Source organism: Amyelois transitella, chromosome 4 (genome assembly GCF_032362555.1).
Source record: "Amyelois transitella isolate CPQ chromosome 4, ilAmyTran1.1, whole genome shotgun sequence".
NCBI classification, from domain to species: Eukaryota; Metazoa; Arthropoda; class Insecta; order Lepidoptera; family Pyralidae; genus Amyelois; species Amyelois transitella.
Window position 1 is genome coordinate 5,075,026 of NC_083507.1, and position 12,651 is coordinate 5,087,676.

The following is a 12,651-nucleotide window of genomic DNA, read 5'->3' on the forward strand; positions in this document are numbered from 1 at the left end:
GACACTGTGTCAGTGGTTTTCGAACAATTGATCCCTAATTTGACCGTCTGTTTGGAGCAGTTGTAAGTTTCTCGCCTCTCTGAACAAAAAATCCCGGGTTCGATCCCCATTCAGAACTAAATGTAAGCCAAATTGTTAATATTTCGTAATAAAACAGGGTAATTACTTTACATTTAGTACTAATTAAAATATAATGCGTATCAACTAATATAATGGTTTTAAACTGTTTTGTAATAAATCAAGTTCCATTTACTAATTTTAGTAATAAGAATCTAATGCGGTTTCTGTTACTAGATTTCTAACGCGGCTTTACCTACATGTATAGGCATTATTACAATTGATTAAAAAAACTCCATAGCACATTACGATAGCACCCCAATTCAAGTAGTATAAAAAGGTACGTAAGTAGAATAAGTACCATGTGAAAAAAGAAAACGACGACTTCATCTTGTTCCCGTAGATGCCGTAAAAGGCGATTAAGGTTTTCTCTTTCTGCAAGGTTTGTAAAAGACAATCAAGGCATAGCTTTTTGGCGATGGGATAGCAATCTATCTGAACGTGGCTCCTGTCTGCTCCGTAAGGGATAAAACGTGATTATAAATGTGTATTTATTTATGCATTCTTATCAATGGATCGCGATAGAGTTGCTACAATAAATGGGCGAGGACACAAGGTCGATCGATGTCTTGTAGAGGCCGGTGTAGCATGCGCACGCGGTCAATTCGTATATAGTTTTGTGCGTGCGAAGTGAGTTGACCTGGACGCTGCTCTAAATAAACGCCCAATAAATTCAGTGATTGGTCATTATATAAATAATTAACCTATAAAATAATGAACATTGGGTGCAGTGAAATTGGAATGTTTTTCAGTGTATGTGTATGTATTAGAGTCAAATTGTATCCGTGTGACAATTGAAAATAAAGATTATCTTAATGAGGTGAGTTCTTGACACAAAATAAAAAATATTTTAATATTTTGAATCGAAGGCAAATCTTCAATTATACTTTCTTGTATAAATTTGTTTCTTTTTTTATTAGAATATAACCACTCTATATTTTGTGTGTGTCATAAAAGGTGACTAAGGGATAGGCGAATAAACTTGGGATTCTGCTTGTTGGCGATGAGCTAACAATCGGTTACTATTTGAATCCTAAAACTACCATTAAGCAGCTTCACAGCTGAACGTGGCCTATAATATTTTTAAGACTGCTGGCTCTGAGATGGGATGGATCTGGGAAGGGATATAAACGTGATCATATGAATAAGTGAATGAATATTTTATTTTATAAAATTGTTATAAATAATATGACTAGGTAAGTTAATTATCTAATTTATTTAAAAACAACTCAAACTAAGTATCATAAAAAATAATCCTTCGTAAAGTATGTATATGTATGAACCTCATCATCATAAATCAATTAAAAATGACGATAAATTAAAAAAAAAGAGATAGGTACACTACACTTAAATAGAAGCCACACATCCAGCGCAACATTTTAATAACACTCATCTCTCATACTGTGCTACTCCAACGGTAACCATATTTCACTGTGGCAAAAAAGAGGGAGTTTTAGGTCTGTAACTAGAGTAACTTTAACTTTAATCTCGCGCCATTTTGGATGCCGCGATTAGTCTTTCCTTGATATACGTAAGTTGTTCGTGGACAAAATATTAGTTAAAATTTTAAAAGTAATTTAAGTATTCCAAAATCACGATAGCTTGGATATAAAATTAATAAATTCTGAGTTCCACCTTGTAAGTACTGTACAAAAACTTATTTGTACAGGAAAAATTAAATTCTTTAAATGTTACGTATGTAAATCTGCAAGAAGTAATTTTAATAATGAAATTATATGTAATGATCAACGACCGACTACTTATATCAGATGAAAAATTTCATTTAAATCCTGGTGTACTCGTAAATTTAAGAAATTATAAAGCTTCCATCTCACAACAGTTACCTACAGGGGGATATGAAAACGAAAAGATTGAACCCCGTGAACCGTAAAGTATACCAGAAACCATGCATTAATACTTCTTTGTTATTTTACTCATATCAAGGTAAAATCCGAATCAAAGGTGTAAAATAGTGTTTACTTTAGGTGTTAATAAGTCCCATTGTTAGGGAGTAGGCGCAACTGCCTAGCGTGAAGGTAACAAAACATGTAATACCTAAACATTTAAGTTAAGAGTTATATTTATGTACATTAAAAATAAATTATTTTAAGTTTGTTCAATACAAGTTCATAGAAGTTTCTGACAGAGAAAAAGGGAACACTTTAATGATGTGATCTCTACAAAGGATTTGAGACAGGATGGGAACCCCCAGTTTAATAAGTAATGTCAAGGGCACGTATGGCCTCGCTATTCCTTTTATTTTTGATATTGTGACTCACACAAACGAGTGAGTTTTATTGCGCATACTCATATAATAGAATACCTTTCAAATGAGCGATAGATTTCGTCTGAAACAGATCTCCTACGAATAAGCAATTGTACTTATCTACTGATTGGTATACTCGTATCTAACAAATTAATAAAATGGTTAAATTACTATCTTCATAGGCACTACTCTAACCCACAAAATAAGATACTATAGGAGGTATATGCCTACTATCGAATTCCTCACCATTCAGTTGTGCAAAAGTCAAGGTTCAAAGTAGTGTATTGACTTACCAACTAAGCATAGCGAAAAAAGTATATCTTAATATTACTAGCTTTTGCGCGAGACTCTGGTGCCAAATTTCGTGGAAATATGACCAGTAGTTTTTGAGTTTATTAAAAATACAAAAATACTAATCTTTTCTCTTTATTATTGCGTGTATGTGGATTAAAAATATAATTTCTTACAAAAATAATTTTCATCTAATTAAATTATAAACGTATGAACGAATTACCTTACCTAATTAAATAACTTTGTAGTATGTATTTATTTTGAAATTCCAATGTTCAAATTTTTGTTCTAAAATTGTGTGTTATGTGCATCCTTCAAAATATGAGTAAGAGTATGATCGAAGCATTCTCTGCCTCATGTTCTAGGAGAATAGCGCAGTGTTTTGTTTCGCAATAAAAAGCTACGTATATCCTTTAGCAACTACCTATTTCTACATCACTGCTTTTCAAACTGGTTTTATAGAATCTCAGAAGTATTTATGAATTATTTAGAATTAATCCTTGGGATATAAACTTTAAAGACCACTGTCGTCAAATGCTTCCTCTTAGGTGCAAAAAGGTTCAATATTTTATCGCAACCTGCCCTTTAAGACGACATTACCTACCTAATAGAATTGCGATGAGTTGACGCACACCGATGATGATGTGTCTTGTATACTAAAAAGATATCGATGTGCTCATTTTTTATCTACCTAATAAAGAGGCAAGTTCTTTTAACATGAGTCATCTGAATCTATTTATCTTTTTATACATAACTAGAGGCCGCCCGCGACTTCGTCCGCATGGAAACCCTATCAATCCCGCGGGAACTCTGGGATAAAAAGTAGCCTATGTGTTATTCTGGGTCTTCAGCTACCTACATACCAAATTTCATGGTGATCGGTTCAGTAGTTTTTGCGTTAAAGAGTAACAAACATCCATACATCCATACAAACTTTCGCCTTTATAATAGTAGTAGGATTGGGCACAGGTTAAGGAATAATTTTAGAAAAATGCCGGATCCTTAATCAAAAATGCAAACACAGATAAAATACAATACCTACTATACTTTTACAAATGTAGTCAATATGTCCTACTCAAGGCACATCAAGGATCGAAAGATTTCAAAGTCAAAAAGAGTCATTTAAAAAAAGGATACAATTACCATCGAAACTTACCAACAGTGTGGGTTACATACATACATACATACCGTCACGTCTATATCCCTTGCGGGGTAGACAGAGCCAACAGTCTTGAAAAGACTGAATGGCCACGTTCAGCTATTTGGCTTAACGATAGAATTGAGATTCAACTAGTGACAGGTTGCTAGCCCATCGCCTAAAAAAGAATCCCAAGTTTGTAAGCCTATCCCTTAGTCGCCTTTTACGACATCCATGGGAAAGAGATGGAGTGGTCCTATTCTTTTTTGTATTGGTGCCGGGAACCACACGTGGGTTCATTAATGAATTACTTACAGGTATGACAAACCACCATGCGATGGATAATTGGTGGCTGGATGTGCTTTTGTATGATTCAGACAAAAGCATTAGACCCTTCAAAACTATTTGATTTTGGAACTGATTTATTTCGGCAATATCCTCGTAATCCAAACGAAGGTTTTATACAAGATTACACGCCGAAAGATCAAGAGGAATTTGATTTCATAATAGTTGGAGCAGGTTCGGCAGGATGTGTGCTAGCAAATCGGCTGACGGAAATTGCAGACTGGAATGTGCTTCTTATAGAAGCTGGAGGCAATGAAAACTTTTTTACTGATATTCCAATTTTTGCTCCATTCCTTTCAATAACGCCTTTGAATTGGGGTTACAAGTCAGAACCAGAGAAAAGAGCGTGCAAAGATTTAAGAGGAAAAGTATGTTACCTGCCCAGAGGCAAGATTCTCGGTGGGAGTAGCGTGTTAAACTTCTTAATATATCAACGAGGTCATCCTGATGATTTCAATGACTGGGTTAAAATGGGCAATCCAGGTTGGAGCTACTCAGAGGTGCTTCCTTATTTCAAGAAATCTGAAAATATCAGGATTCCTGAATTAAAGAATTCTTCATATCATGGTCGAGGTGGTTATTTAGATATAGATTATGCTCCTTTTAAGTCTCCTCTTGAGATACCTTTTAGAAAAGGTGCTGAAGAACTCGGTTATAAATGGAATGATCCTAACGGAGAACAGGTTATTGGGTTCACAAAACCGCAAGCTACGATGAGGAAAGGCAGGAGATGTAGCAGTTCCAAAGCATTTTTAGAACCAGTGCGGTTTCGCCGAAATTTAAAAGTGACAAAATTTTCGACTGTGGAAAGAATATTGATCAAATCTCAAACCAAATATGCATATGGAGTAGAGTTTAGGAAACATAATAAAAGGTAATTCATTTAATATACATTTACTGTTACAGAAGATTAACTTACGCATGCAGGTTCAAAAAATTTAATGTTTTTCTCGTTTATTTAAAAAAAACAGACTGCAAGTCCGAGCTCGTCGGGAAATAATAATGGCTGCAGGCAGCATAGGTTCCGCGCAGCTATTGATGCTGTCGGGAATAGGGCCTGCGGACCACCTGATGGATATAGGAGTCAAACCTATATTAGATCTACCCGTGGGTTACAATTTGCAAGACCACGTTACCTTTTCTGGTAACGCCTTTCTAGTCAACGATAGCGACCTTACCGTAAGCGATGTAAGTATCTTCATTTGTTTCGTAGGTGAAATTAGACGAACAAAGAGCGACCTAACTGCACTTAATTGGTTTTCAGTTAAAAGCTGCATCGCCCGCTTCAGCGGCAGCCTACCTAGCCGGCCAAGGGCCATTGACTTTGCCTGGTGGGTCGGCCGGTCTAGCGTTCAGCAGAACCAAATATGCCTATGATGACCCGTCCCCTACTCGACCCGATGTAGAACTAGTCATGGGAGGTGGTTCCATCGCCGGTGATTTATTTGGATCCTTAAGGGCTACAGTTGGTAATCAGTCTCAGTCATTGATTTTGCTTAATATAATATAAACTATCAGTATTTCAGATAGGTATTAAGAATTTTTAAATTGTTAAATTATAAGCTGTGTCCATTAGACACGACACAATTAGACACTATCACAGCTTTGACACGGAGAAGCGGGCTAGTAGCTAGGTATTATTAATGAAAGCATAAATACCCGGTCTTGTAACAAAACACAGTGTGTAAGTACTTACTGCTCCTTTTCCCGCGCAGATTGTGATAATCAATTAAGGAAGGGACGATCTTATGAACTTACTTGCTGTCCCGGCAAACGTTGTTCTGCCATCAAAATAAATTTTAAGTAATTTCTAGTTACAAAAAAATGTTAAGGGTTTAACAACCTAAGCTACCCCTAAGTGTTAAGACAACCCTTAACACTTAGGGGTATGAAAAATAGATGTTAGCCGATTCTCAGACCTACTGAATATGCATGCAAAATTTGGTTAAAATCGGTAAAGCCGTTTCGGAGGAGTACTTAATCCTTTTTTTAACGATAAGGAATAGCCACCCGTCACTGACGTCATGTCTGTCTATCATCTGAATCTTAATTCCATCATTAGGCCATTGTGCTGAATGTGGCCTTCTTACAGCCCTGCCAACTCCGTGAAAGATAAAAATTTTATGTATATGTATTATGTGTGTACCTATGTGAATACATGTAAAAATATTTCTTATAGGTACTTACATTTATTTCGCAGGTATAACTGATGACTGGTGGTCTCATGTCTATTATAAACTTTCTCTTCGGGCAAGGCAGCAGTCGTTTGCCCTCAATCCAGTTCTGATCAGACCACGGAGTGTTGGGAGGTTGACCTTGAGAAGCGCTCGATTCTCAGATCATCCTAAGATACAGTTGAACTACTTTGAAGATCCCCGCGATATGGGAGTGCTCATCGAGGGAGTACGCTTGGTAAACTTACTTTTCAACAAAATCTATCTTCCGGTATTGCCTAATGCCTATATGTAATGTTATTTTTCTATACTATAAGTACACTATAGAGTAGGACCAACCCACCTCTTTCCCATGGATGTCGTAAAAGGCGCTTTAGGAAAAAGACACATTCATCTAGTACAAGATTAGATATTAGTCTAATAGCAAAGAAAAGTTTGTGTCAGCTGCTTCTCTACCCTCACCATTAAGAAAGTGTAGCGGGAGCGATGATTCGGCTCGACCGCCACCAAAGGGAAGATCTTCCGCCAGGCTAGGTGTTATGCCTGGGGAACCGCGGCTCCGACGATGTTGTGTCGGAGGTTGTATATATAGCTCCAATCCGTGAAATCTTTGAAATCGCGTCTTAGATTCTTCGCTGCTATTGGTTGAGCGCGTCAATTTCTTCGAGATGATTGACAGTAGTTGTGAGATTAGATGTTGTGGCGAGTGGCGTAGAGATATCGCCACAGTACTCCCCCCCAAGACCGGAGGTCTGAAGTCTTGATCTTGCTGTGCAATCTGTGCTTCAGTAGCTTGCAAGTGCCAGTTGTCTTCCAGTGAGTCAGAAGTTGCTCGAAGTCCTAGTGAGTCAGGAGTGAGCCGTTGCGTTGCTCGTAGTCTGCGGTGAGTCGAGACAGTAGAGAGCGAAGTCGACTTGTTAGCGCCGGAAGATATCGTGCAGAGCTGCCACGCTGGAGAGAAGAGCGGCCGTCGAAGAAATCCAGGCGTGGGCTGCGGTAGATGTGTCGGTCGCTGAAGTCGATGAGAGTGAGTGCGGGTGGAGACAGGACCAGGAAGCTGCGATTGACCTGCTGCGATACCCAGTTGTTGCTGGCTTGCTGTGAGACTGCTTGCAGAGTGAGGAGTGATGCTGAGGATTGGAGTTGATGATGATGGAGAAGGTTGCTTCCAATCACGTCGGGGTCACCAATGTAGCGGGAGCGATGATTCGGCTCGACCGCCACCAAAGGGAAGATCTTCCGCCAGGCTAGGTGTTATGCCTGGGGAACCGCGGCTCCGACGATGTTGTGTCGGAGGTTGTATATATAGCTCCAATCCGTGAAATCTTTGAAATCGCGTCTTAGATTCTTCGCTGCTATTGGTTGAGCGCGTCAATTTCTTCGAGATGATTGACAGTAGTTGTGAGATTAGATGTTGTGGCGAGTGGCGTAGAGATGTCGCCACAAAAGTAAAAGTCAATTAAGGGAAAGACTTGGAATACTTATTTTAGGCGATAGGATAGCCTAAAATAAGTATTCCACCTTGAAACTCAATAACATAGACCATCTAGCTGAGCATGCCTTCGAATTTTTTCAAGACTATTGACTGCCTACCCCGTAAGAATATATCTACTTTCATTATTAGTTTCTTACGACATTATTTTTTCTGATTTCAGGCCCAAAGAGTGATAACAACGAAGGCATTCCAACGGTACGGCACGCGGCTCCACGACACGCCATTCCGAGGATGCGAGCACTACACTTTCGATTCGGACAAATACTGGGAATGCGCCATAATGCAGACTTCCATTACATTGGATCACGAGGTAAAAGTTTTTTTTTAGGCAGCATTACACATATTTATCTTGTGAGCGTTAGAGAAAAGCCCCGCTGAGGGAATTCTGGGCTTACAGAGGTTGCCGTGCCCTGCAATTTCCTTCACTTTAGAAAAGGACAAATAGACCTATACCGTTTTCCCATGGTTTTCGTAAAAGGTCTGTCTACACAGATTCAACAGCCTCAAAAAGACTTAAATGCCACGTTCAACTGGTTCGCCTACTGATGAAATTGAGATTCAGGTAGTAACAAGTTGCTAGCCCATCGCCTAAAAGAAACTCAAGCATAATTCACTTTAACAATCAGCGTGGGAAAAAAGCAGCTGGTACAAACGTTTTTCTTTGCAATCTGACCAGAGGGAAAGCTTGAAGCTTATTCCCTTATCGCCTATCTCGGAGTTTATATTTACTAAACTTTTATTAAAACTACAGATACAAACCGCACATTTTCTAGGTTGGCACATGCAAAATGGCACCTTTGGGCGATCGTACAGGAGTTGTATCTCCCAGACTATTAGTCCATGGCATGCAAGGGCTCAGAATCGCAGACGCGTCAATCATGCCTCGAATACCAGCCGCGCACACGCATGCCGCAGTCGTCATGATCGCAGAGAAGGCTGCAGACCTCATAAAAGAAGACTGGGGCATGCTCAGCAAGAAGTGCACTCATTGTTAAATAAACAACCAAAAATTTGTTGTATAATAAAGACAAAATAACAATACCTTATTGAAGATGATATTATTTTATTAAAATATCTAACAGTAATAGTTTAGCTATGCTTTATACATATAACATGAGAATATAATATTAGTTGGGGGATGGCCCAGTTTTTGTTTTTCTGTTGAGTTTTCTATACAAAAATCCTAGTCTCTTCTCAATTTCTTTCCACTTGGTGGGCCTCACAAGTGGCGTAGCTGTTTTAGCCCACATTTTCTTCTTTCTTAATAAAATCTAAAAAAAAGAACAAATAAAAAAAGTGGTTGCAAGTCAATATTTTCCTTTTTTGTCCAATGAAATGAAATGAAATGAAATATTCTTTATTTACTTGAAACATGGTACAAATTGTACATGGTATAATATGGTACATAGTAATCCATCATAGGCCAAGCTCAAAAGAAACATAAATCAGTTAGTATTTACCTATAAGGTAAAGATAATTCAGTAGTTTAAAACAAAACCTGCTTTAGAAAGAGATAAGATTAAGATATACATGAACAATCTAACATAGTTATAAATAATTTATCAAGGCATGTAAATTAAGGCAAGCCAAAAAACATTAACTTACATGATATTCTCTTCCACTTACTCCCCTTATCCATGAGGGTATATTGTAAAGAGTTTTAACTGGATGTATGTCACCAGATCCCAATATATCTATGTAATCATTCTGACCAAACAAAGCTTTTCTCTCAGTCCAAACATTTGAGGGCCTGTAAATTAAACAAAACTTGCTTAGTTTCACCTCAACCTGGACTTGAAAATATCCAACAAATTTTAATAAACTGTTACCGATATTCTGGCAATGGCAAAGGCTTCCCTTGAGTCCTAGGCAACAGTCCACCTGACCAAATTTTTTCTTCATAGCCATACCGGCGTAACAGACGCGTTTTATCTGCATGATATCGTGTCCTGTAAATTATATGGACATGTTGACAATGAGTGAACAGCAGCAGGTAAGTTAGTAATCGCTAATAAAATTGATCCCGATAGTGAATAATCATACTAGCATAAAGCAATATACAAAAAACTGAGGTTTCTTCGTACTCCAATGTGCTAAATAGTCTAAAAGGTACAATAATTTCAATATCTTATTAGAAGTGAGGGCAAAACGAAACTAACCTAACTGTATTGAGAGTTGGTCTCCAAAATGTTTTTAAAATTGTAGAACCCAGCCACTCCATTATTTTTCCGAATAATCTCCGTCTCCTTATTCAGTTCATACAACAGATTTATTAAAAAAAGATGAAAATGAAGAAAGAAATTACATATAAAGACAATGTTTTGGTTTTCACTTAAGTTTCTGATTTTTGACTAACAGTAACAGGCAGGCTGTGCTGTGCAGTGCAGTACATTAGTGTAAAGCTAGTGACAGTGACAAGTTAACCAACAAATGTAAAAAGCGCAGAAGGTAAGTAAAAGCGCTATAGATCTTCCGTTACGAATTCCAAGTTTTCCAAAATGTTATATTAATATGACACTACAAGGATTTCTTTGATTATACAGATATAAAAATAAAAAACTAAATTATAACCAAATAAAATTAATAACAGATATCTTAATAATTAATCTAAAATCTAAGGTTAATGAAATAGATTGAATATTTTATTTTTGCAACTACATATCTCGAGTTACTGTACATTATGAAAGAAAGAAAGAAAAATCTTTATTTGGCGCAAAAGGTAACATTAAATTGTTCATAATCTTAGAAATAAAAAAAAATAGAATAATGATTGAATAATTTTACCAGTCCACTGTACTATTCTTTCACATTTTATGGTTTTGTCAACAAATTTAAAAACATTACTTGAAGAACATAAACATTACTTTATTTATATGTCTGTCGTTTTGTCACTATTTGTGTTAGAGTGTCGGCTTAATTTGTAAATAATTATAAAAAGAGATGGCAAATAACGTGCCACGTGCCGTATGGTTCCTGGCACTTTAGATAAGGACCACTATAACTATGCCTTTCTCATTCGTGTTTTTTTTTTTTGTATATTTTGCTCTTATAAATATCGCTTAAAATTTTCACAAGATATTACTTTAAAAAGAGATGGCAAATAACGTGCCACGTGCCGTATGGTTCCTGGCACTTTAGATAAGGACCACTATAACTATGCCTTTCTCATTCGTGTTTTTTTTTTTTTGTATATTTTGCTCTTATAAATATCGCTTAAAATTTTCACAAGATATTACTTGTAATATTACCTTTTAAAATAAATAATTAAAGAAAAATATGGTATCTTCCTTTCGCTATGTACTTTATAATAGTAAAATTTATAATAGTTAACAAACATGTGTTTGAAAAACTTAATTGGTTTTATCGACTTGATATTGATAAATTGAATCTATCGACATTGTCCATTGACTGTAAATAGTCAATAGACAATGTCGATAGACGAAGCATTTAATTTTTTTATCTACATGGCTAGCGACCAAACATGTCGAAATCGGCCACAGTTGATAAAGTTATAATATAGATGCGTAGCGTGGACAATGAGACAGAAGAACAGAGAAGGGATAGAAGCATTAGAGATGTGGTGCTGAAGGAGAATGTAGAAAATTAATTGATTGGAAAATATGAAACGAAGAAGAGTGCAGTCTAAGAGAAAAGAGAACCATTTTAACCACGAAAGAAAATAAGAGAGCGAAAATGATAGTCCATTTAATCCGACATGATGAATTTTGAAAAACTATAGTAGAAAGAAAAATTACTGGAAAGCGAGGAAGAAGAAGACCAAATACAAAATTAATAGAGAAAAGACATGAATGGAGGAACTTAACTCCACCGACAAGAGTTTAATTTAAGAGCAAGTATAATACGTTGATTAACATTTTATGTTTAATGTCAATGCAATTTGTTCGTTTTGAATCGTACTCATTCCACAGGTTTTAAATATTTATATTTCTGTGAATAATTCATACAATTGATATATTATGATGATTGATAATTGATGTTATTTTCGCAGTGTCGGGTATAATTTTACGCCCAGTAAAGACATCGTGAAAAGAATACTGGACTCACACCAACAATCGATTCAATTGATTAACTATATAGTCATAGACTATGTTCCTTGGACTTATTATAGATGACCAACTTACGTTGAAAGCACATGCAAATGAATTATGTAAAAAATTATATTATTTTTTGGGGTAACTGCACCGAAAAGAAAACATTTTCAAAGCACAGAAACGATGTATACGGTCAATGTGCGGCCTCAATACAAGAGACAGTTGCGAACCTATTTTTAAAAAGCTTAAATTACTAACATTCCCTGCTTTGTACATTTTTGAAATAGCTTTATTTGTAAAAATGAATTCGGAATTGTTTGTAAAGTTATCGGAAGTGACAAGAAATCCCGTGAGACCACAGTATAGGCATACTTTATGCACACAAAACTATAGACTTGCTCTAGTCAGGAAAAGTATTCTAGGTATGGCTACAAAAATTTACAATAAACTACCTAATGACCTAAAAGATTTAAATTTTAAAAGGTTAAAACTTGTTGGTTTGGTTTTGCCACTATAATCTCGTAGGCGTGCAAACCGTGGACGTAACTGGCGAGTTGGCCGCACGGAAAGGGTTCAAAAGATTGAATAGATTTTTAAGCTCAAGCCCATATGACGAATAGCAAAATGTCCGTGTTTAAGGGGTTGGGGGGTAAAAGTTCCAAGTTTTATAATTTTTTTGTTGTTTGGGTACTAATACTAGCTTACATACCAAATTTCAGTTTTCTAGGACTTCAGGAAGTACCTTAAGAATTTTAATGATCATCAGTGAGTGA

The 12,651-nt window shown here is 36.4% G+C and overlaps 2 protein-coding genes across 2 annotated transcripts; one reads left to right on the top strand and one right to left on the bottom strand.

Moving 5' to 3' along the window:
• Positions 1 to 747: 747 nt before the first annotated feature.
• LOC106138661 (glucose dehydrogenase [FAD, quinone]) lies at positions 748 to 8,873 on the top strand. The gene is made up of 7 exons (XM_013339876.2): positions 748 to 937; positions 4,130 to 5,031; positions 5,129 to 5,345; positions 5,422 to 5,626; positions 6,358 to 6,569; positions 7,987 to 8,136; positions 8,600 to 8,873. Exons 2-7 carry the CDS (start codon positions 4,145 to 4,147, stop codon positions 8,819 to 8,821), a joined length of 1,893 nt encoding a protein of 630 aa, XP_013195330.1. The 5' UTR covers positions 748 to 937; positions 4,130 to 4,144; the 3' UTR covers positions 8,822 to 8,873.
• Positions 8,874 to 8,891: 18 nt separating this feature from the next.
• On the bottom strand, positions 8,892 to 10,223 carry LOC106138662 (large ribosomal subunit protein mL51). The gene is made up of 4 exons (XM_013339877.2): positions 9,986 to 10,223; positions 9,656 to 9,775; positions 9,432 to 9,576; positions 8,892 to 9,097 (listed from the first exon to the last, which is right to left on the bottom strand). The coding sequence occupies exons 1-4, from the start codon at positions 10,045 to 10,047 to the stop codon at positions 8,954 to 8,956; spliced, it is 471 nt and encodes a 156-aa protein (XP_013195331.2). The 5' UTR covers positions 10,048 to 10,223; the 3' UTR covers positions 8,892 to 8,953.
• Positions 10,224 to 12,651: the final 2,428 nt, after the last annotated feature.